Consider the following 24,757-nt stretch of genomic DNA (forward strand, 5'->3'; position numbering starts at 1 on the left):
TTTCCATTGAAAAGTTCTCTTGTCAAAAATCAATTGACCAGGGAATTCCCTGGCAGTCCAGTGGTTGGGAGTCAGTGCTTTCACTGCTGGGGGGACCAGGTTCGATCCCTGGTCAGGGAACTAAGATCCTGCAAGCCATGCAGCATGGCCAAAAAAAAAAAAATCAATTAACCATAAGTGATTGGTTTATTTCTGATTTATTTTTATAAGAGTACTACACAGTCTTGATTACTATAGCTTTCTACTAAATTTTGAAATCAGGAAGTCGACAAAATCCAACACTCTCTAGCCACTTTTTTTTTTTTTTTTTGGCTGAACCGTGGGGCTTGTGGGATTTTAGTTCCTCTACCAGGGATTGAACCCGCACCCTCGGCAATGAAAATGCAGAGTCTTAACCACTGGACTGCCAGGGAATTCCCTCTCTAAACACTTCTATTCAACATTATCACTAGTGGTTTTAGCTTGTGCTACCCAGCGTGAAAGAGAAATTAAATACATCCAGATTGCAAAGGATTAAGTAAAACTGTCTTTATATGCAGAAGACATGATTGTTTATATTGAAAATTCAATAGAATTTACAAAAAAGCTACTAGAATTCATAAGTGAGTTTAGCCAAGTTGCAAGATATGAGACCAGTATATAAAAATCAATTGTATTTTTATATACTTGCAATGACCTATAGGAAGCTAAAATATTTAAAAGTACCATATATAGTAGACCAAAAACTATAAAACATTTAGGAACAGATCTGACAAAAGAAGTGAAACCTTTAAACTGAAAACAGAAACCATTACTGAGAGAAATTAGAAAAGACCTAAATAAATGGCGAAAGATACCTTTTTCATGGATTGAAGGACTAAATTTTGTAAGGATGCCAATTCTTCCCAAATATATCTGTAGAATCAATGCATTCCTACAAAGACCCAGAAGGCTTTTTTTAAAAAGAAATTTACAAGCTGATTGTAAAATTCATATAGAAATATAAGCAACTTTGAAAGAGAAGAGCAAAGTTAGAGGGTTAATACTACCTAATTTCAATACATATTATAGAACTACAGCAATAAAAACAGTGTGGTATTTATCTAAGATAGACAAATAGATGAATAGAATATAAACGGTCCAGAAATAAACCCACACATATATAGACAACTGATCTTTTACAAAGGTGTGAGAAAAGTGCAAGGTGGATAGAAGATGGTTTTTCAACAAATGGTAGTGGACCAATTGGATGTCCATGTACAAAAACAAAAATAAAACCAGAATTTCAATCCCTTGCACCATTACAAAATTTAACTCAGAGGAGGGATCATAGACCTTAATGTAACACCTAAAACTATAAACTTTCTATAAGAAAACATAGGAGAAAAATTTCATGAACTTGGGTTATGCAAAGATTTTTAGATATCATACCCAGTGTGCAGTCAATAAAATAAAAATCAGTAAATTGTGATTTCATCAAAATTAAAACCTCTGCTTTTCAAAAGACACTGTTAATAGAATGAGAAAACAAGCCACAGGTTTGGGAGAAAATATTCTCAAAGCATATATCTGTTATAAGACTTTCATTGAGAATACAAGAAGAATGTCAAAACTCAATACTGAGAAAACCGTCAACCCAATTAAAAATAAATATTGGAGCAGATACTTCAGATATTTAGATAGGAAATAAACAGTGAAAGGGTGCTCAATATTACTAGTCATGAGAGAAATACAAATTAAAACCACGAGATACCACCATGCATCTATCAGAATGGCTAAATTAAAAGACAGTGGCATTAACAAGTAATGCCAAGGACACAGGACAACTGGAACTCTTATTCATTGCTGTTGGGAATGTAAAATTATACAATTTCCTTGGAAAACACTTTGGCAGTTTCTTTTTTCTTTTTTTTTCAATCCAGTTTTATTGAGATATAATTGACATACAGCGCTGTATAAATTCATGGTATATAGCATAATGACTTGACTTACATACATCATGAAATCATTACCACTATAAGTTTAATGATCATCCATCATCTCGTACAGATATAAAATAAAAAGAAAAAAGTATCTTCTCCTTGTGATGCGAACTCTTAGGATTTATTCTCTTAACAACTTTCGTATATAACATACAGCAGTGTTAATTATATTAATCATGTTGTACATCTTTTTTTGGATATGTAAACAAATATTTTTATTTGTGACACATTTTTAACAGCTCTACTGAGGCATCATTGATATAAAATAAATTGTCTATATCTAAAAGTACAATTTGATACCTCTGACATATTCATATCCTCATGAAATCATCACCATGATCAAGATTATTAACACACACCTCCGTCCCAGAAGATTCCTAAGTCCCTCTCTGATCCGTCCCTCTTGCCCCTACAGTCTCCCTCCCCTGATGCCCAGGCAACCATTGATTCCTTTCTGTCATTATAGATTATTTTGCATTCCCAAGAATACTATGTAATGAAAATGGAATCATATACTATGCACTATTTTCTTTTTCACTTGGTATAATTATTTTGAGACTTATCTATTTTTTTCCATATCAATTGTTCATCCTCTTACTGCGGAGTCATTCTACTGTATGGATGCACCCTAATCATGGCAGTTTTTTAACAAGTTAGATATACAGCTACCATATGACCCAGCCAATTCCATGCCTAGGTATTTTCTTGAAAGAAATGAAAGTCTATGTATACATGAAGACATACTTGAATACACAAACTGTGGTATATCCATACAATGGAATACTACTCAGCAATAAGAATCCAACAGCTTGGTTGAATCTCAAAATAAAGATGCCGAGTGAAATAAGCCAGAGGAAAAATGAGTATATACTATAATGATTGCATTTATACGAAACTGTATAAAAATGCAGTTTTTTTTGTCACTAATCTACAGTGACAGAAAGCAGATCATCGTTTGCCTGGGGACAAGCTTGGAGTGTGAAGGAGGAGCTACACAGGGGCAGGAGGAAACTCTTTTGGGCTGATGGATATGTTCATGTTCTTGACTGAGCTGATAGTTGCACAAGGTTATATACATATGTCATTTTTAAAGTATTTAATTGTGGTAAGAACATTCAACAGGAGATCTACCCTCTTAACAGATTTTCAAGTGTACAATACAGTATTATCTATAGGCATGATGTTGTACAGCAGATCTCTAGAGCCTATTCATCTTGCATAACTGAATTATACCTGTTGATTAGCAATTCCCCTTTCCCTCCCTGCCCTAACCCCTGGCAACCACCATTCTATTCTTCACGTCTATGAATTTGACTATTTTGGATACAAATTTTATCAACTCATACACTTTAATATGTGTAGTTTGTTATCTGTCAATTACACCTCAATAAAGAGTTCAGGGAATTGCACATAACTGCGAGAAGTAATAATTGTAGTTAACAGTTAATGAGTACTTACTATGTGCCAAGTACTGCACTAAGCATTTTCTATGCATTAATTAATCTCATTCTGAAAGCACCCTATGATGGAAGTATTATTCTTAACCCCATTTTATTTATGAGGAAACTAAGGCATAGTAAAGTTAAGTTACTTGGCCAAGGTCATAATGTCTCATAAAAGGTGGAGTAAACCATAATGTGTACTTCCTCTCATGATGATAGCTGAAATGTATTCAGCACTTTATGTAGCAGACCCTGAGTCAATCATTTGACATGCACTATCTCATTTCAGCCTCATCAGCACTATGAAGTAGGTACTGATTTACAGAGGAGGAAACTGGCACAGTGGAATGAAGCAACATGCTCCAAATTATATAGTAAGTAGTGGAGGAGTGGAGATTTGAACGAAGGATCTTCATCCATCAGGTGAGTCCCAGGATAAAATAGGTTGAGAACTATTCTGTTAAGAAGTTGGACCTGTGGACCAACATGCAGATGGATCTGATACTTGCCTGATCAGACAGGTCACTCTTTGCCTGATGCTGAACACAGTCGTTTGTTGCGTGGATCCCTCACTGTTTTGGTCCACCTGTCTGACTAGATACTCAGGTACTGACTACAGCTTGCATTACAGTGGAGCCTGCCAAGCCTTACTACCTGACTGACTGCCTCCTTGCCCTTCCCCACCACCCCCAAGCCACACTGTACAGATAAATTGGTTCTCCCAGATCCTTGACCTTAAATACCTGGGTCTCTACCACTCCTAGTTAGTTTCCTCTCCTTACAGACTTGTGTTACTGATAACCATAAAGCCTCCTAGCAGAGTATATCCAAGTTATGACAAAGACTAGGTCACAAACCATCTTACTCAGATTTAAATGTATCTCCTTTCTTAGAGATCCATTGATTTCTGTTCACATTAGAAATTCCATGCACAGCTGAGAGCTGTTAATGTGGAATAAGGTGGTTTCATAAGCCATATTCCCTGCTGAAATATCAAGGGCCTGGATTACAGTAATGTCTTGTTTCCTTCATGTGTGAACTCAGATAAGTTTTGAATATAAATATATCCCATCTCCTTGATCCCATCGCCACCCCTGGAGCTGCTTGTTCTCTCTGGTAGTACAATATTGAGTGTCAGGGGCATCAGAGTTTTCCTAAACTATCAGAAGCAACCAATTTGCCTCTTTTGCTCATCTACCACTGCTGTGCTTTGCTCTACTCCTGACAGCTCCTGCTGGTTTGGATTTGATCCTTTTCTTCTACCATTTACTCCTGACTCTGTTCTCACCCTTCGTTCAGCATTTGGTCTCTCATTCCATTCCATTTATTGCTATATTTTAAACATGCAGTTTAGCACTTGAAAACATCTGAATGGAAGTGTTGTTCTTGGGATGGCAGTCGGAGAGGTACAATTCAGGATTCCACCTCCTTCATTCAATTCCATCTCCCTTGCTGGTACCTTGTTGTCCTCTCTCCTCTGTCCTATAACCCTCCTGCTCATGATTTGTTTTCTTTTACCGCAGTGGTTCTCAAACTTGAGCATGCATCAGAATCACCTGGAGGGCTCGTTAAACACGGATTGCTGGATTACACCATACAGCTTCTGATCCAGTAGGTCTGGGTTGGTGCTCGAGAATTTTTTAAATAATTTTTATTTTTATTTTTATTTATTTATGGCTGTGTTGGGTCTTCGTTTCTGTGCGAGGGCTTTCTCTAGTTGTGGCAAGCGGGGGCCACTCTTCATCGCGATGCGCGGGCCTCTCACTATCGCGGCCTCTCTTGTTGCGGAGCACAGGCTCCAGACGCGCAGGCTCAGTAATTGCGGCTCACGGGCCCAGTTGCTCCGCGGCATGTGGGATCTTCCCAGACCAGGGCACGAACCCGTGTCCCCTGCATCGGCAGGCAGATTCTCAACCACTGCGCCACCAGGGAAGCCCGGTGCTCGAGAATTTTTAGTTCTAACAAGCTTCCAGCTGATGCTGATGCTGTTGCTCTGGAGACTATACTTTGAGAACCACTGTTCTAGATCAACACTGTTCATACAGATCACCGTTCTATCTCTATGGCTTGTCCACTAGGCCCTTTCCTGTGAACTGCCTTGATGTGCAGAGCTGGCAGGTGTGGCTAAGAATCCTGACCTCTGAGGCCCACGTGGTAAACTCTCTGGATATGCCACTATCACCCAGAGGCAAGTCTTTAAATCAGAGCCCATGATCTTGGGTTACTCTAAAGGTAGAAACTCACTGTGCTCTCTAGAGGTAAGAACTCAGAATCAAGATGTAAGATTTATGTGCTAAAGCTTCTGAAACGTATTTCTAAAATGTAGCTTGCTGTCCAAATTAAGCTAGTTCAGCTTTCTAGAAGTAACTGAGAGGAAGAATAAATTTAGAAAATGAGGTGCAACCTACTCCTCAATAACCAAAATGAACGTGGTCTCTCATATTCATACTCATTCTCTCTGTCATTATTAATTTGGATATGTTCGTATGTGTATACATTAACAGGACAAATTAAGGATTACCTATGTGTCTATCTATCTGTGTGCTTTGTGTATGTTTTTTAATATATAAAGATACATCTAGGCATTTTTTAACTTAATGTAATTTACATGATATAAACCTCTAGCACTTAGAGCAGGCTTCCAGCACACAAATAAAATATGGCAGGCAGTCTCCTTTCTGATACTTTCTGAGTACTGCTCCCCCTGGCTATTAGCTTCAATTTGACTCCTTGGACCTAGCCTCCACCTTACATAGCCCCTCTACCCTGTGTCTGGTCACAAGCCAACTCCAGCAGAGACTTTCATGGAGCAGTGAGGGGGTTAGAACTACTACATCTGGCAGGAGGGGGAAGATAATGAACTAAGCTGAATAAAGGAGAGAAAGGAGGGAAGAGAGAAAAGGGAGGAATTAAAGAGAGAAAGAAGCCAACAGAGACACATGTGTATGTCAAGAGTGAGTATTCTCTGAAGAAACTAGACTGTTTTTATTGTTTGGTTGATGAACTGTCTCTGAAAGCCATCTCAAGGGTGGAGTTCTGAGCAACATTAGCTTGATTTTAACGTGAGTATAGTCTTCCAAGTGGGTATTGTTTCCAAGAAGAAATCTGCTCATCAGTTTCCCAATTTCTGTACTTATTATCACCAAAGGCTTCATCCTTTCTGACTTTTCTGCTGGCTACCATCTCTTTAATGTCTGGCCTCTGTGTTATTGTACTTTCCTGGATCCCATCCTACCTGTCCGAATGTTTTTTTAGCATCCCACCATCCAATATCAAAAATGTTTCTTTTCCCAGATTCCCAATCTGCATTCTAGTATCCTGCTATCACGACCCTCCCTGTCACTCAGTACTGAAATCAAAGAACCCGCCAGGAGTAGTAAACTTTGTTAAGTGATATCCTTGGATGACTTCTTTCCCTCTGTCCACACTTAAAAATGAGCTTTTAACAAACTTCTTTCTTTGCTTCCCATAACCCTCTATACTCTCTTCCCTGGTTATCTTACCTACTGCCACATCTTCACCTAATAGTTATGTAAATGACTCTAAATCTTCATGTCTGTCTCCAAACCTTCTCAAAAACACCAGACCTAATGTGTAATGCCATTTCCTTCTGCAGGCACCTGAAATGTGGTTTCTTTCATACATAACTCAGTATTATATTTTCCAAGTGTACTTCTCCTCCTAGATTCCTAATCTGCATTGCAATATTATCACTCTCCCTGTTATTCAGTATTGAAACCTCAGAATTATCTTCTACTTTTCCCATTCCCCCATTGCCTATAACAGGTCATCAAATCCTGGGACTATTACCTGTGAAATCTGTTCCCATCTTTCCATTCTCTTTTCTACTGCCCCAATTCATGGTCTTATTATCGTGAGACTATCATCGAAATATCTAACTAACTGCCCCTGGTCCCTTGAACCAGCCCAACACATCCATGCATCTCATATCCACCAAGCAATAAAGTTAAGCTATGGATGCCTCCAGGCTGTTTACTACTGATTCTCCTTTGTTTCTTAAGACACCTTCTCCCTACGATCCTGACTCTACCTTACAAACTTTTGGGTCTACAAGCCAAGTCCAATGGAGACTTCAGTCCTGTGCATTTTTTTAATTTTTAAAAATTTATTTTATTATATTTTTTATTTTTGGTTGTGTTGGGTCTTCGTTGCTGCGTGCAGGCTTTCTCTAGTTGTGGTGAGTGGGGGGCTACTCTTCATTGTAGTGCACAGGCTTCTCATTGCATTGGCTTCTCTTGTTGCGGAGTACAGGCTCTAGGCGCGCGGGCTTCAGTAGTTGTGGCACGTGGGCTCAGTAGTTGTGGCGTGCGGGCTCTAGGGTGCACAGGCTTCAGTAGTTGTGGCACACAGGCTCAGTAGTTGTGGCTCGCAGGCTCTAGGGTGCACAGGCTTCAGTAGTTGTGGCACACAGGCTCAGTAGTTGTGGCTCGCGGGCTCTAGAGTGCAGGCTCAGTAGTTGTGGGGCACGGGCTTAGTTGCTCTGTGGCATGTGGGATCTTCCCGGACCAGGGATTGAACCAGTGTCCCCTGCATTGGCAGGTGGATTCTTAACCACTGTGCCACCAGGGAAGTCCCAGTCCTGTGCATTTTTACATTAATTAATTGACTGATTGATTGCCGCACCGCCTGGCTTGTGAGATCTCAGTTCCCCAACCAGGGATAGAACCTGGGTCACAGCAGTGAAAGCCCGGAATCCTAACCACCAGGCCACCAAGGAATTCCCTATTTATTTTTGACTCATTGGTTATTCTTAGCAGATTTTGCCTTGGCTCATCCTTCTAGCTCCTCCTTCTCTGGACTATCTTGGATACCTACATGATGTCAGGTTCCTATTGCTGGCACTCAGGTTGAGCTAACATACTTATTCCCCAGTGAGAGAATGGCTTTTGAAAGTGGTATCCTAATATATCCCCCACCTCTAGTTTCTCATCTTACAACCATCCTACATACCAATGCCAGAGCATTTCCCTAAAACATAGGGCTAATCATGTGTTTTTCCTGTTCATATATCTCTCATGACTCTCCACAGCTTAAATAATAAATTCAGAGTTCAGGATGGCATTCCAAGACTTCCTGCCTTGGTCTCATTGTGCTTTCCCAGCTTTATCCCCCACTATACAATTACAAAACCTACCCTCCAGCCCCATTAGATGACTAGTCAGTTTCCAAACTCAGCCCACATTTTCCTTTCTCTATGCTGTAGGTCATGCTGTTCCCTCTTTCTCAAATGCCCTTTTCTCTAATTTTCAACTTTTGGGATACTACTTAAAGGTTCAGCTTTTCCAAGAAACCTCCCCTATTCTCTTCCTCCTATATGCTTCTGTAACATTCTTTTGCAGTTAAATGTATACTTACTTGTCAGTTGCCTTGACTACATCCTAAGCCCATTGAGATCGTTCATAGTGTATGTCACTTATCCTTAGCACCATGCCCTAGATATAGTTATTACTCAATATGTGTTAATGTATTATTTAATTAAAATTATATGTATAAGTTCTAATATACTAGCTAAAATAAAATCTAATTACTTTACAGTTTTAATAATCGAAAATAGTGTAAAAGGGAAGAAAGCAATCTTTTAATAACAGTTATATATTATCACAGGGCTGTGCCTGTGATGGAAAAGATTTATTCTGTAGATTTAGGATCAAGCTTGGCCCTGTGTGTCTTTGAATTTGGCCACTATCGAAGCCAAGGCTTTGAGGCATTTTGATGGTGTAAAGCAACAACATGGTGAGGGATTAAAGGATGGAAATTTTGATGCAAATCAGGGTTGGTTCATAGAGTTTAGAGGCAGGTCTGCCCTTGTATAATGTCAGGGTGTGAGGCGAAGCTGCTAGTACTGATGAGACGGCAGCTCACATTAGCCTTTCTGTTTTGAAGGCAGCAGAAGCCAATGACACAGGGCTACTAGAGAAGATAAATAAATACAATAAAAGTAGCAGCAAAATAGATATCCTAGAATCTAGTTTTCAATTAATCATCCAATGATGAAAAGTCTTTCCCAAAAATTTTCTTAAAAGTTCATGTGCAAATCTCAAAGAAGACCTCCTGAATGAATCTGATGTACATTTTAGCTTCTAAAATGTTACAATGGAACACTTGAAGGTAAAGACCTATATATTCTCTGCTACTGTATTAGGTAAAACACAATTTAATGTAATTGGTTTCTGGGTTTCTCTGTTGAATTCATTTATGTAAACTTCTAAGAGTTATTCTGGTACATAATGTATACTTGATTAAGTATGGTGCTTGTGGTCATTTCCATAAAACATTAGGCCCTGGGTCAGAAATAAATTCTTCTGTTATATCACTGTATAGGAAAATCAAACCCCAGATCTCCTGGTTTTGCCAGGAAAGGAGGGGCAAGGTTGGTGTTTGTGTGAAAATGTCAACTCTTTGGAATTTTAAGTAGGTATATGTCACTGTGTGTATAACAGGTGAGGTGGCTTAAACAACTGATCTGTATTTGCATCCAAGAAAAAAATAGGTAATAATGAACAAATAAAAACTGATGTGGGATGCTTGAACCTTGAAAGTATTATTCTCAGAGAAAGAAGCCAGTCACAAAACGCCATATATTGTATGACTCTATTTATGTGAAATGTCCAGAACAGGCAAATCTACAGAGACATAAAGTAAATTAGTGGTTGCCTTGGGCTGGGGGTTGAGGGGGTGGGTCCGAGGAGTGGTTTGGGAGGACTGGGGAGGGAAGATGGCTAAGGAAGGGATCCTTTTCAGTGCAATGAATGAAAAAATTCTAAAATTGATTGCAGTGATGGTTGTACAATTCTGGGAATATACTAAAAACCACTGAATTGTACATTTAAAAAGGTGAATTGTATGTTATGTGAATTATATCTCAATAAAGCTGTTAAAATTTATATGGGAGAATATGTAAAAGAAAAATAAACCTATTTCTAAGACTTACCTAACTACTGATGCCCAGATATGAAAATGTTTTTATTGTTTACAGATGTCAAACAGGTATTCCTTAATTTTCATGTAGTTAATTATATTTTGAAAAGGTCAGAAAATAAACACAAACCACAAAGTAAAAGAGACAATCAATTTTAATTGCATAATTGTAGTCTCAATTTTGAACTATACTCATCTTCAAGAGACTGTTTATACTGATTTAAAAAAAGAAACTCAATTTCATTAAATAGATAGCATCCCTATAACCATCAATGTGTGCTTCTGTGATCCACATAATTTAGCAAGCAAACCGAACGTTTTTCTCTCACTGTTTATTACTACATTTATGTCCTAGTAACTTATAGATTGGACAATTGCCATTTATGATCTGTTAAGCCACTCTTGAAAAGCACTCTGGGGGCTTTGGTTCATGTAGAACAGGAAGTCTGTTCTTTGTTAGAAGCATATTTTCCAGATAAAATTCAAAGGGTTGCTTTTCAGCATACTGTATAAAACCATAGATAGCACGAATCTGGGAATTCTCAGTCTCTAGCAGTCTCAACATTTTCCCCAAAAGGAGACATTGGCACTATTATCTCTTGGACTAATTTTTGTGGGGCTATGTCTTAGCTGCACCAAACCTTGTAATCATCACAACTCAACACATTAACCTTTACCTTCAGGTAAGTGACCATTATTGGTCATTACTGTTTCCAGGCCTTTTCTTGCTGTCCACTTTTCTTCTACTGGGACCAATCCTGCTCCTAGTCAGAGAGGATTTAAGGAGCAGTATTTCAGTAGTTTGGTGGCTTAGCATCCAGTGGGCCTATTGCTTCTGGTCCTACTTAGATCTCACAGACCAGTTGAAGTAACTGGGTCTCTTGGGTGCCATTTTTATTCGCCTGTCTCTGCCTTTTCTCGTGGACTTCACCTGACATGGCGATTCATTTAGGCTTGGTGCACTGCCTTGTTTAGCACTGTTTTGCCAGACCTCTTAAGGGATTGTGCGTTTGTTTCTTAATCCCAAACCCCCTGACTGGATTCCTACTACGTACTTCATTCTCTGCCTGGTGCCTGCCACCAGACTGGATTCTATTCTCTGCCTGCCTGACAGGACATCCATCGTTAGACTTCCAGAGTTTAGCTGTCTGCCTTCTTGCCTACTGTTACACAACCCTTCTGCTTTACCAGCGTTTCCAGACTCTTTCTGTTGGTGACTACAGGAACCTTGTTAGCTTTCCTGTCCTGCCCTAACGAGTCTCTTTAGTGTCTGGGTATCAGGCTCCTTGGTCTGGCTCTGCCTGCCAACAAGTACCTGTTAAGATACTATCTCCCAGTTTACTACTAGGTTTTTATTGCCTTGGGCCAACGTTTTAGTAATTCTTGTTTACTTTTTCATTCCCTTTGTTTCCTGGATGTAATCTGTGGAGAGGAACAGTGTGTTCCTTTAAACATCTCTTGGATTCGTTCCTTTCTCTTTATTTCCTCTGGGGCTACTCTAGTTCTGATCCTCATGACTTTATCCAAAAGGACTCTATCTAGTTTTAGCTAGAGTTCAGCACTGGTGCCTCAAAGGGTCGCCTCAGAGGATAAGAGAGAAGCCAAGCGGTCATGAGGACTGCAATCTCCATTCCCACAGTAACTTCAAACAGGTCAGCTAGATTTGTATCTGTCGTACATACTGAGCTTCTGTAAAGGTTTTGTTTGGGGGAAAAGGAATTCTGCACTGAGAGAAAAATACGTTTGAGAATCAGTGTCCAGTTATTCTGCATACCACTGCCAGACCAGCTCCTTAAAATATTCCTTTATTTTATAACATTCCTGCTAAATATCCTTATCAGTCACTACTATTATGTCTTATATTTAAATCTGTTTACATACTGGGCAAATGCTATGGGGAGAACCATGTTTCCTACTATTATTCAACATCTATGTTCTCACCATTCTACTCAAGCCCCACTGGCCCCTCTACATTATTGGTCAGTATTGTTTCCAGGCCATTCCATATGTTGTCTTTTCCTTACTTCCTTTCTTTGCTTTGGCTATTCAAGTATGATTTCTGCTTCAGCCCTTGGCAGTTCAAGTTCTCCTTGAAAACTTCTTCATCTATTCAAGGCCTGACAAATCTCACCCCTTCACCACATTATCTGGAATTTCAAGTCAGGACCTCCGAATTAGGCAGCCAATTTGCTCTTACTGCTCCACACATTCGTTTCCTTGTTTGTTTTCTCAAGCAGATTTTATACCTTTGATGGCAAAGAATTTATATTTTACACTCTGTTCCATTACAAGGGTTTGTGTACCACAAATAGCGCATTAGTGATTGGTAAATAGGAGAATGGTGTAAGTAAAATTAGGTGGAAGGCCAGCTGGTTCACATGTGAAGTGTTTTAGCACTTTAAGTTTTGACGTGATCAGGAGCCAGCTTTCTCACAATTAAAGAGAAGCCTTCACAATATGAAGACTTTCAGAAAAAAAGAATCCTACACAAAACTGCCCCTTTTTTGTGACTGGTTTAGTGATTTCAACAACCTCTACATTTCCCATCACATTAAACTAGCTGGTGAAGCTGTGAGTCCTGATAATGAAGCTGTGAAGACCTTTCACCGTGTGATTCTAAAAAGTTGGTTACTCCTCAATTAGATTTTTAATTCTGATGAAAATGGCATCTATTAAAAGTAAATGCCCTTGAGGATTCACATTGGGGAAAGAGGAAGCGTGAAGGGCTACCAAGCATTGATGGCTGTGATGCTGGGTGCAGATGCCAGTGGAGATTCAACCTCCTGAGTGTTTTTATTAGGATGGTTATTGTTTACATTAGTGCTCTGATTACAAATTTGCATTGGGTTTAAGTGACCTTCCCTAACCACGTTTTCCCCAGAAGCCCTGTTATTTTTAGTGTGCAATTTTGCAGAACAGGAGATTCTTCAGGAAGACATATATGCCTTTAGAGCAGAACATCTGGTACTTTTTTATTTGCACGACGTCTAGTTTGGTGTTGCCCATGTAGTATGTGCTTAATAAATATTTGTTTATTCTCAGGCGACCTTTAATTCATAAATATTTTTCCATAACCTTGGAGGTGGTTATTTCTTACTTTTGTCTAATCCATGTTGGCTTTAATTTCTCTATTAATGGCCCAGATTGTTTAGATGAGAACACGTAGCAGAAGGGAGGCACAGAAAGCCAGAGTGATACTAGTAAGGATCATCAGGATGAATTGGGAGATTGCGACTAACATATACACACTAATATGTATAAAATAGATAACTAATGAGAACCTGCTGTATAGCACAGGGACCTCTGCTTCACTTAGCTGTACAGTAGAAACTAGCACAACATAGTAAAACAACTATACCCCAATTGAAAAAATAAAAAGAAACCTCTGGGGTAATGGATGGCTCTAAGATCAGTTTGAAGAAAGAGCCTAGCAGCCTTTTATCTTTCTTTTTTCCCAGGGCTGGCTTTTAATGTTAACCGGGTGCTAAACTCATGAGAGGCCAGAGGGAGAGACTACAAGGTCAGCGGGTCTAACACACACTTTTGAAGTCCCAACTGATGGTAGTAGCCTTCTTCTTTCTGCAGCATCAGAGAAAAGATGTCTCTCCATCCACCGGCCTATTTGTGTGTCCCAGGAAAGTAAAAATAAAGGAAATGTAGTGGGATCAGCCCTAGGACTGCACTTGGTGAGGTGCCTGGTTCATAATCAGTGGACAAAGTGTCCTTGCAGGGGACCAGTGACTCCTTTTGTGTGTTAGCTTCCAAGAGAGGCCCTGATATTTGAAGGAAGGGGGTTTGTTTGTTTGTAATGACTGTTTACATTAACTGGAAGAAAATTGAAAAGAAAACAGCCAGAATTAAGATGGGGCTGAGATAACCACAATAAAGTCAAATGTAAGCCATCTCAGGGACAAACTTTCTCACTTTTTGCAGTACAGATTATGCATCTTTTACATGTACTTCTCATTTGACTTCAAATGTAGCTTCACCTGGCCTGAGGATGGTGAAACCCAGCCTTACACTCAAAATAATGTTGATCCATTTTCAAATATTCACACACTCAAAACAGAAGTCACTTGTATTACAACACCTTCACCGCTTTTAAAACCAGACCAATGAGATCTACAAGTGGGGACCTTCATGATCTGGAAGCTGCTCATCTGTTCTGCTTCTTCTCTTGCCAAGAGCAGCCCCTATCCGTCACCTCCAATTTCTTTTTTAAATTATTTATTTATTTATTTATTTATGGCTGTGTTGGGTCTTCGTTTCTGTGCGAGGGCTTTCTCTAGTTGCGGCAAGCGGGGGCCACTCTTCATCGCGGTGCGCGGGCCTCTCACTATCACGGCCTCTCTTGTTGCAGAGCACAGGCTCCAGACGCACAGGCTCAGTAATTGTGGCTCACGGGCCTAGTTGCTCCGCAGCATGTGGGATCTTCCCAGACCAGGGCTCGAAGCCGTGTCCCCTGCATTGGCAGGCAGATTCTCAACCACTGCGCCACCAGGGAAAGCCCTCCAATTTCTTAACCACAGAGTCTCTGCACATGCTATGGTCATTTCCTTTGCCTGGGATGCTCTTCATTCTCCTTTTTTGCCTTGTAATTGCTCAATACTTTTTTGTTTAATATCCTTCCCGATAGCCAGAAAGTTCCACAAGAGCAAGCCACATCCGTCTTGTTCACCACTGGACCCTCAATGCCTAGCAGGGTATCTAACACTTAGTAGGCTGTCAACAAATACTTAGTGTCTTCAGTTCGACCCTTAAGACTCAGCTCAAACATCATCCTCTTTGGTAAGGTGTCCCAGAGCCTCTGGCACTCCGGTGGTGACCCCCCTCATGTGCTCCGCGGGCTCCCTGTTCCTATGTGTTGCAATGAAGTGCAGTCATTGACAACTGGTCTCTCCCAGTAGACTAGGAGGTTCTAAAGGGCAGGACTGTGAGCTTCATCCTCCTAACCCACAGCACTCTGGATATCACCTGGGATACTCTAAGGAGCTCAATAAAGATCTACTGGGCAGATTATTAAGCAACATTTGAGCTTGGGGGATACTCAGCTATGGCTCACACCCACATCTCTCAAACAGGAATTACGTGAAAGCAGTGGATCACCAGGTCACATCTTACTGCAGCATGCACTTCTATGCCATTTTTCAGGGGGGGGGGGCATTTAAGTAATTCAAATCACGCGTGAGTGTGTGTGTGTGTGTGTGTGTAGTGAGTTAAGTTCAGAATATACATCAAATTTTAAGTCAAACAGGAACTTCAACAAAGCAAATTTACCTTAGGGCTCCTTGCCCACCCTGTCTGGGAGCATGTATTCCCTCTTCTCTGCCGTCCTTGGGTAGTTTACCACCTGCATGATTAAAAAGAAAGTTAATGACAATGGCAAAGCCAGGATTAAGACCGCTTTCAGATGTCTAACATTCTTTTCATTCTACTTTCCAAGTTAATTGCCTCATCACACCTACAGCATGGTCAAATTTATCCTAATGCACTCAAAAAATATGTTCATAAACATATTAGCTTCAGCATAGCAGAATTTAGGTTGAAGGGGAGAAGGGCAAAAGGGTCATAGCCTGAAGATATCTGAATAACAGGCACATGAGCATGTTTATAGACCTGGGATCTAAATTTACATTTCAGGTAGCTTCTCTAGATTGTATGATGGTGGTTCATTCAAGTTCTGCCCGACCCCGCTAATGTTCTCAATGTGAACTCATTATTTTTAAAGCGGCGTGGGCCTCTTCCTGACAACTGCAGGACGAAAGATTACGAATACCAGCGGTGCCCTGTTGCTGCTGCTGCACCAAATCACCTAGCATTTGTCTAGAGATTTACATTTTTAACAAAGCTTTGACACACAAGATCTTATGCGCTCCCCACAACAACTGTAAACCTAAAGTAGCTCAGTAAACTGAAAATAGCACTCAATCCAATTGTTAGCTCTCCATAGGTGCTTTGGCTAAAGAGCCTTACACCCCCTCGGGATTAAGCAGTGGGCGCCTGCTGCTTCTACTACCTGGCAGCCTGGGAATAAAGGAACGACTGTATTTCTTTGGTCGCAACGCAATCATGGCAACAGAAAGCACCCACTCCTTCTACTTTCACCCGTACAGTCTGTCTAGGCAATTAATCAGCGCTCCCCGTGGCGGTTTTCCTACAGGATGCTAGTTGCCTTGCCAATCAACCCCTCCCACGGAGTGGAACACAACCACACCCCCGGCGAGGCCTCGGCCAGCCGGGGAAGGTGCTCTGGCCTACACGAGTGGAAGCGGAGACTCAGGTGAAACTCACACGTGAATCCTGCCGGGCCTCAGTGTCCCCATCTCTAAAATGGGCTACACCTCCTCTCTCTTGGCTAGTTCCCTCCCATTTCACGCTAGGCCCCTAGGAAGGGAAATCAGTGCTTAACCGCAGCTTAAAGTCCTCTCGTTTGGCAGCTGTCGCCGCGCCGGGCATGCTCAGTAGCCCGGCCGGCTCGGCAGCGGGAGTAGGAAGCAGCTTTCCGCGCCCGGGCGGCGGACTGCGGGCACTTTGATGAATCACGTGTGCGGAGGCCCTCTTAAAGAGATAGGCACCTACTTTCCCTCCACCCTGAACACCACCCTGAGGGCGGCGGCGGCGGCGACCGTGGTAATTGCAGCCGCTCGGGGGCAGGGCTTGCCCCAGCGCAGAGTAGTGGCAACGGCTTGTCGCTTCGGGAGCCCCGGGGACGTGAACTCGCCAGACCTACTCTCTCCCCCTCCCAGGAGGAGGTGCTGCCGAATCCACGCGGGGCAGCGGGACCGCCCCGAGGGGCTTCCTCAGTGGAGGAGAGGTGGGGTTCCAGGGCACAGGTGACAGGGCCGGAGAAAGATGGAGCAGCCCGGGGCGGCGGCGGCGTCGGGCGCCGGAGGCTGCGGCGAGGAACCCGGTGGGGGCCGAAGCAACAAGCGGAGCGCGGGGAACCGGGCCGCCAACGAAGAGGAAACGAAAAACAAACCTAAATTGGTGAGTGCTCCCGCAGCCCCCGCCGGCCTTGGGGACAGCGAGAGCCCCGGGGTCCTCCTGCCGTTGAACACGGGGGGACCCGGGGCCCCCTCCCAAGGGTGACCGCGACCTCGCTGTGCAACTCCGGGAGCCGCTAAAGCAGCGGCCACGCCGAGGCGCGGAGACGGCGTGGGGGCGGAAGAGCACCCCCTTCTCCACTTAACCCCTTTCTCCCTCTTGGCAGCCCGGGAGGCGGTGCGGGAAGGAGAAAGGCCCCACCCCAACTTGGGGAGACCCCGAGTACCGGGTAGGGGCTGTTGTTTGTCTAACTTGTGGGCGCGAACCTTCTTTGCGCGATTCCATTCCCCTCCCACCCTTGTCAGTTGCTGGGTTTTTGCCTCTTAAAGCTTAGGGTTCGGGCAGGGGAACCTAGCTCTTTTTTTTCAGTCCCACTACTTGGGAGCCCACCCACAGACTTACAAAAAACTCCCAAAACAACCAATTAACCAACCAAACAAAAAATCCCCAAAACAACAACAAAAAACACACAACGTAGGCCCCCAGTCTTTCTACTTGACCAGATATCTAAGGAAGAGGCGCCTACATGCTTTTTTTTCCCCCTTGCCTCTCCATGTGCTCTTCCGAGAAACATTTCTTTGGAAGAGTGGGGGGAGCGTGGGAGTTACAGGCTGGGTGAGGTACCACCAACTGTCGTGTGTGTAATCGTCAGAGTCGTCCAGTACTTGCAGTTAGTTGATTAAGAACGCTCAAAAGCAGTAGGCAGACGGCACAAATCTCCCCGTCCTGAGAGTGTGTGCACCAGTGGGAGCAGTCCATTTCCTGCCACTGACTTCATGTGCAGAGGAATGAAATCTATGGGGCCTGGTATTAGATTGAGAAATACTGGAGTGTCTTCAACTCATCAGTTAAAACGGTTCCTCTTTTTTTTTTTTCCCCCTTCAGCTTATAGGAAAATAGTTTAATAATAGTGAAACTTAAAAACTGGTCAAATTCTTACAGTATATTGGCCAAAGACTATTTTTGCCAACCCTGGCAAATATTAGGCAGACGTTTATCAATAAACTTTCTAATTTGGGTGGCGGAGGGGATATGGTTTTCCAGCACAAATTCAGCAAATACTCCTTCTGTCTGAAGGTTCTTCGTTTAGGTCTGGAGCACAAGCCCCATGTTGCATATCTAGTTTTCTGTTTTAACCAGCAACTTGATTATAATAAGGAAGGAGGCAGTGACGTATAACTAAAGCCTTTTCTTAGGGTATCTGGCCATTTAGTATGTACCTGTTGTGCTTCTCTCCCTTGCCTGCTGTTTGCCTTTCAATTATGAACTGTCCAGATTGGAAAACAGTGACCGAAGTGTTATCGTTACAGGAAATATGTAGCCTTCCATTATGTGGAAAGGGACCTAGTGGGGTAGAATAAAACAACCAGTCTAAAGTCTCATCAATTCCACCCTAACTTGAGGCAAATTAAGAATTACTTGATGTGTCCTCTTATCTCCCCTCCCCCCAGGTATTTACAAGTGAAGGAACTGAGTCACAAGCTCTTTGTGAATTGTCTATACTGGCAGGGGGTTAATGGGTGCCCCTACTATAATACTTAGAAAAGTTTTGTGAGTGTGTTACCAAAGTTTAATGTATTTAAAAATCCTGATGTTGAAATTTTATGTTTGCGGTAAAAGAGTGATCATGTTTCTTTCTTTTTTCTTTTTGCATCCAGTACAAAACTGGTTTAAACAGTGATTAAAAGTTTAAGCAAAAGTAAAAGCGAACTGATAGTTTCCACAAAGAGTTTGGTACATCTAGCAAGAGCCTTCCACTTTTAGGATGTGTGAGCTCAAGAGAAAGCACTTATTTCTGTCTGTTAGTAATAACACCTTGATTCTATTCTTCCCATCCTTTTGGTCATTTGTCCTGTTGCATCTTTTATGCTTTGACAAGGTAACTAGATAGTTATGAGATGGTATCACTTTCAGTTCCTAGCTAACACTATTTGGTGTTGAGTATAGCTTGATATAGTAGAACAAGTATTTGAATCCAAGAGTTTGTGAATATCAATGGGAACTTGCTTTTGTACTCAAAATAATTTTTGAGCCTTACATGATTTTACAAGCAGATATGTCAGAGTTTATAAACATAAATTTAGGAAGACATTTCAGCACATTTTAAGGCAAGAAAGTTGACCAAATAATAAGACTTGGTAAACTTTTAAAATAAATGCCTTACTCCTTATTTTGAGTTGTCTTATTGAAGTGCTCAACATGTTCTAAGGCCATGTAGAGAGGAGTTCATCTGGGATTCTTAAAATATTGCTGGTAAAATAAAGCTTTACCTAGACTAAATTTTATTATTTTGAGTATCATGTTGTTAACCACTGTAGTAGTCCTGAATTGTGTTTGTGTGTGTGTGTGTAAAGGAGTTGTGGGGGATTGTAAAAGAGAGCCATATGGTAGTAGAAATTATTTGTGTAGGTGATTATGGGGGATAAGGGTTCTTAAACTGAAATCATATGAAAAAATTTGAGTGTATGTAGGTACATTCAGTTTTCTGGGCCCCATAGTTTTCATCAGTTTCTCAAAGGCATATGTCTCCTATAGAAGAATAAGAACTTTTGGGTTACCAGAGAGAGAGTAAAGGAAATGCCAGTTGATTCCACTTGAAGAGACTGGGGAGAGGAGGAGGTCACCGACAAGGGAGACGGGAAATAACACTGACCACATGAGTGGTAGATACTGAAGATAGTGCGTCTGGGAGTAAGCGGTTAATTACACACATCTATATAGTATTAGCTAAAATGAAAGTTTTTACTGCATAGAAAATTTAAAGTGATAGCTATGGTATAGTGGATGCGTACAGTATAAGGCTTGTGATTCAGTTGTTTTCATTTAGTTTCTCATTGTTCTGGGAAACTGGAGAAGGAAGGCATGTTTTCTATAGAGAGGAACTACTTTCATTTATATCCTCAACCTTTTGATGGGTATTAGAATTTTTTCAGAGCGACATTTCAGGACCCTTAACGACTTCTGCTTGAGATTAATTAAATCAATTTGACAAAGCTTACTTCCATTTTCTTCATCTGTGCATCCTCATAATGACCCTTTTATTTTGGTTCTTTTTAATGAAGGCAACCTTGTTTTGGACTCATCACAGTTTGGATAATGCCTTAGTAGTAGAGCTTTGTATTTTATGTAACTATCTGGTTAGGCCCAGATTGTAGCATGTCATCAAACAGCATGAATCTTAATTAGTAATTTGATGTCAACCATGGAATGTATTTTGTCAAGTCAAGTAGTACAGAGAGCTCTAGAAGTGTCATGAAGGGGACATCCTAAATCCCACGTATTTAAGGCAGTGACTTAACCATTAAGAGAGGCTAGTGTTAAGGTAGAACCAGCAGTCCTCACACACATACCATGGTGTAGAGTGGCTTAACATTCTTTGATGTTTTTGCATTTTGACTTTGTGTTTCTGTATAATTCCTGAAACCTTTGGTTGTTTAGATAGTAGAGTCACATTAGTAACTTGAAATAACGGGAGTTAATGTTCTGGTTCTTACATAACTTCCTGAGTATTTGGTTATTTGTTTTTAGTTGGATAAATCATGTTTTGATTTTAATTGATAAAGGCTGAACACAGTGTGTTCCTGTATGACACAAACACTTACTGAGCACGTACTACGTTCTAGGCATTATTCCGAAGATTGGTGATACAAAGGTGCCATTGTCTAGTGAGGGAGACAGGGAAGTTAATTAATGACTACAGAGTGGTGTGATAAGGAACAATGGGAATATGTATTAGCAGGGTGATAATAGAAACGTGGAGAGGCATCTGAGTCTAATTGGATGCTTGAGTGTGGTAAGGAAAGGCTTACCATAGTAGGTGACGTTTGCACCAAGGCTTGAAGAATAAGGCATTAATTGAAGAAGGGGAGGGAAAGGCATTTAAGGGTGAAAGAACAATGAATACAAAGGTAGAGAGACGTGGTAGCATGTCCAGTAAAGAAGCTGCGGATAGATGGTAGTGGCTGAAACAAAGGTTCCATATGGTAGACCTGTTAGAAAAGAGACTGAGTCCAGGTCATGATGGGTATTTGTATGCCGTGTTAGAGTTTCAGCTTCTTTCTGAAAGCCATACTAAGTCATTGAAGAAATGTAAGGAGGAGACTGAGCTGAATTGTATTTCAGAAAGAAACTTAAACCGGTGGAGAATTTCTTGGACAGGGATGCCAGAATGGAGGCAGGAAGACCAGTTAGGAGGAGCAGAATGGCATAAGAGTTCGATGTTTAGGGTTAGAGAGCTGGATTCCAATTGCAGTGCATCCACTCATCCATTTCCTAGCTCATCCATTTACTCGGCATATTTCTCTACATCTCAGTTTCCTCCTGCCAATCCATTGCCTCTCCTTCCTGCTACCCACCCTGAACATCTTCACCAAATTGGAAATGTCCGCCATATTTCTCCTTTATAAATCTAACCCGCCTCTCACAGTCCAGCTGGTGCCTCATAATTCTCTCATTCTTCCATTAAACTTCAGCTTACTGAAGGCTCTTCCTTATTCTGAATTCCTATCGTGGGTCTGAATGTTATATGCTGATCTCATACCTCCAAAAGATTTTAAAGTGCTTGGGTCCTGCTTTATGCCTATTCTTGAAAACCTTTATGCCTATTCTTGAAAACCTTGCAGACCGGTGCTGGCGTGCAGAGCTACTCAACAAATGATTATTAGCTGGGAAGTCTTTCCCTATAGGCCAAACATTTTGAGAGTGTAAATTGTTGAAAAGAGGCTTTTTGAAAAAGAAATGTGCCATTTTTTCTCTTAGAATATATGCTCCATCAAATGAACCTGTCTGTACATTCTTCTGTGTCCTTTCTCTAATTTTGAAAGTCGAGAAACTTCTTGGCTGGACGATCTCATCCCTTACTGCCTCGTTTGTTTGGTTGGGTTCTTGTGATGTCACAGCCTGAACTTCCATGTGGGGAACCAGTATCAAAAAAAAAAAAATGGTACAAATGAACTTATTTACAAAACAGAAATAGAGTCAGAGATGTAGAAAACAAACTTATGGTTACCATGGGAGAAAGGGGGAAGTGGGGGAAGGCGGGATAAATTGGGAGATAGAAATTGACATATACACAGTATTATATATAAAATAGATAACTAATAACCTACTGTATAGCACAGGGAACTCTTCTCAGTACTCTGTAATGACCTATATGGGACAAGAATCTAAAGAAGAGTGGATATATGTATATGTATAACTGAATCACTTTGCTGTACAGCAGAAACTAATACAACCTTGTAAATCAGCTATACTCCCATAAAAATTAAAAAAAAAAAAACAACTGATGATGACCCAAGTAACATTTTATTGGTATTAATAGGAGATATCAGATTATTGGCTAAAGAATACTGAATGGAGGACCAAAGGACCTGGGTTCCAGTATTTATTCTATCTTTTAGTTGCTTGTGATCTCTGATGAGCCGTTTAATACCAGAGGTTTGAGCCCTTGATTAACATCTGCCAGTCAGCGATAAATGCTTTCCTGATTTGCTTTACAAGGTGGTTTAGATAAAACACTGTGATGAATGAGAAAGCATATAGGAAATTCTATATTGCTATGCAAATATAGAGCATTATTGTTAACCCCTTGCATTACCTGAATCAAATGTATTGTGGTTGGATAGTTTAATGGCTTTCTTGCAATTTGATAGTTCTAAGATTATTATTGTACAAAGTGCCATAAATATGGCTGTGTGCTGATTGATTGCTTATTCTCTCTCCAATTCCATTTGTCCATTTGAAAGATTATACATTCTGTCCTTCTGCTAATAATTCTTTCTGTTTAATGAATACAAGATGTGAGTTTAACTTTTTTTTCACTGTAATTTTTTTAAAAAAGAATCAGGCTATCCTTTTCTTTCCATGTATCAATTTTGAGGCATTTAAAATTTCTGTTAAGAAAGCTTCACTACATACCTATGACAATTCTGTCTTGTCAGGCAGCTTACTGCTGTTGTACAAATAAGAAAACTGAGTCACTGATGTGTTAAGGAGTCTGACCTAGAGATAAGTTTAAAAGCTCTCAGTTCTCTTGTCAAAGTTAACTATAGCACTGAGTCATTATGCTTCAGGCACTCTGAAAGTGAAAAATTATTCAATCTCTTTTTTTGTTCCTTTTTGGAACAATTATCATTGTAATCCACCTAGATTTCACTCTGAGTGTCAAGAGCTCTGGCAGTAGCAACATGTCATTGAAGTAAAATCATATTCTTTTCCAACCTGGTCTCTAAGAACACTGTAAATAACAGGATGCTCTGAAAATAGTACATACATAATATATGCTAATTTACATGAATCAGCACATTTGACTAACTAGCTCTGGATATCAGTAGCACCGTAAGGATGATTATTGAAGACCCAACTTTCTCCTGGTCCTATATTCCGTCTGCCATGCAGAAGAGACCAATTCCTTCTGTCAGATTTTGGCTGTTTGATATTTTCTTTTGTCTCATGACTGAAGAAACTAAGATGATGGACAGATGACTTAAAATACAGTTATATACTTGATATCCAAGTGGGCATCTTGTAGAAGATACTCAAGTGGAAGACAGCTCAAAAATGATGCATGTAAAGGGAGGCTGAGATACATTTTCACATAGCTATTTATTATGAATGTAGTAGAAAGAAATCAATTCACACTAATTTAAAACTTATTTACCTGATCAGGCTGAATCCGTTTCAGTCTAAATGATTTACTTGGGCTGTAGCTTGAACAGACATTCAGCTGAATCCTGATCCTTGCTTGCTTTATGTGAGGTGGCCTGGGGAAAAGGGTATTGGTGCCTTTCTCATGAAAGAATGTAGAAAGCAAAATCTTACTAATCACCACTTACACAGGCTTTGGTTTAATGAAGGTTTTGCTGTATTGCTTTAGCGAGAGAGTCAGCTACATTGCTACCAGATACAGAACAGCAAATCGGCCTCCAGTCTCTCCGTCTGCTAGGGCTCTATGTCGTGGTGCCTAGTGCAAGTGAGGAGTTTCTCAGCTGGCTATTCAGGCAGGCCTAGGTAGGAATCTACGACTTCATTAGGAATGAATGATTTCGCAAACGCTATTGATTCAATCACCTGGCAATCCTGGTGTTCATCCAAGGGAGAAAAGATGTTGGGTAAAATCCTTAAAAAAAAAAATCTATTTGTTCTTCTGTGATAGATATCCACATGCTTTTTTGTAAAGATCTGCTCAAAATTATGAGGAACTTTTATCTACGTTTAATTTGTTGGTCTTTCCCCTAGCTAAAAGTATCAATAAAAGAGCTAAAATAGAGTTTTCACTTTAGTTATAATATGGGCTAGTTAATAAGGCTTTTTTAATAAAAGGTATGAAAAATTTCAACATACTAAAAAGTAGACAGGATAGTATAATGAACC

At 40.7% G+C, this 24,757-nt stretch overlaps 1 protein-coding gene and 1 long non-coding RNA gene across 4 annotated transcripts in view; one reads left to right on the forward strand and one right to left on the reverse strand.

Annotated features, from left to right (window-relative positions):
* The window catches only part of LOC118888631, a 469,307-nt gene extending 452,522 nt beyond the window's left edge, over positions 1 to 16,785 (reverse strand). Inside the window, exons 1-2 of the long non-coding RNA XR_005018339.1 lie at positions 16,634 to 16,785; positions 15,620 to 15,692 (exon numbers count right to left, since the gene is read on the reverse strand). This is a non-coding gene — a long non-coding RNA (uncharacterized LOC118888631). The remainder of the gene's footprint in view (positions 1 to 15,619; positions 15,693 to 16,633) is intronic.
* Positions 16,786 to 16,988: 203 nt separating this feature from the next.
* DIAPH2 (diaphanous related formin 2) overlaps positions 16,989 to 24,757 on the forward strand; it is an 856,317-nt gene continuing 848,548 nt past the window's right edge. For all 3 annotated transcript variants that reach the window (XM_036839916.1, XM_036839917.1, XM_036839915.1), the window contains exon 1: positions 16,989 to 17,329. In XM_036839916.1, the coding sequence (XP_036695811.1) occupies positions 17,195 to 17,329 (135 nt within the window). In that variant the 5' untranslated portion in view covers positions 16,989 to 17,194. The remainder of the gene's footprint in view (positions 17,330 to 24,757) is intronic.

This window comes from Balaenoptera musculus, chromosome X (genome assembly GCF_009873245.2).
Source record: "Balaenoptera musculus isolate JJ_BM4_2016_0621 chromosome X, mBalMus1.pri.v3, whole genome shotgun sequence".
NCBI classification, from domain to species: Eukaryota; Metazoa; Chordata; class Mammalia; order Artiodactyla; family Balaenopteridae; genus Balaenoptera; species Balaenoptera musculus.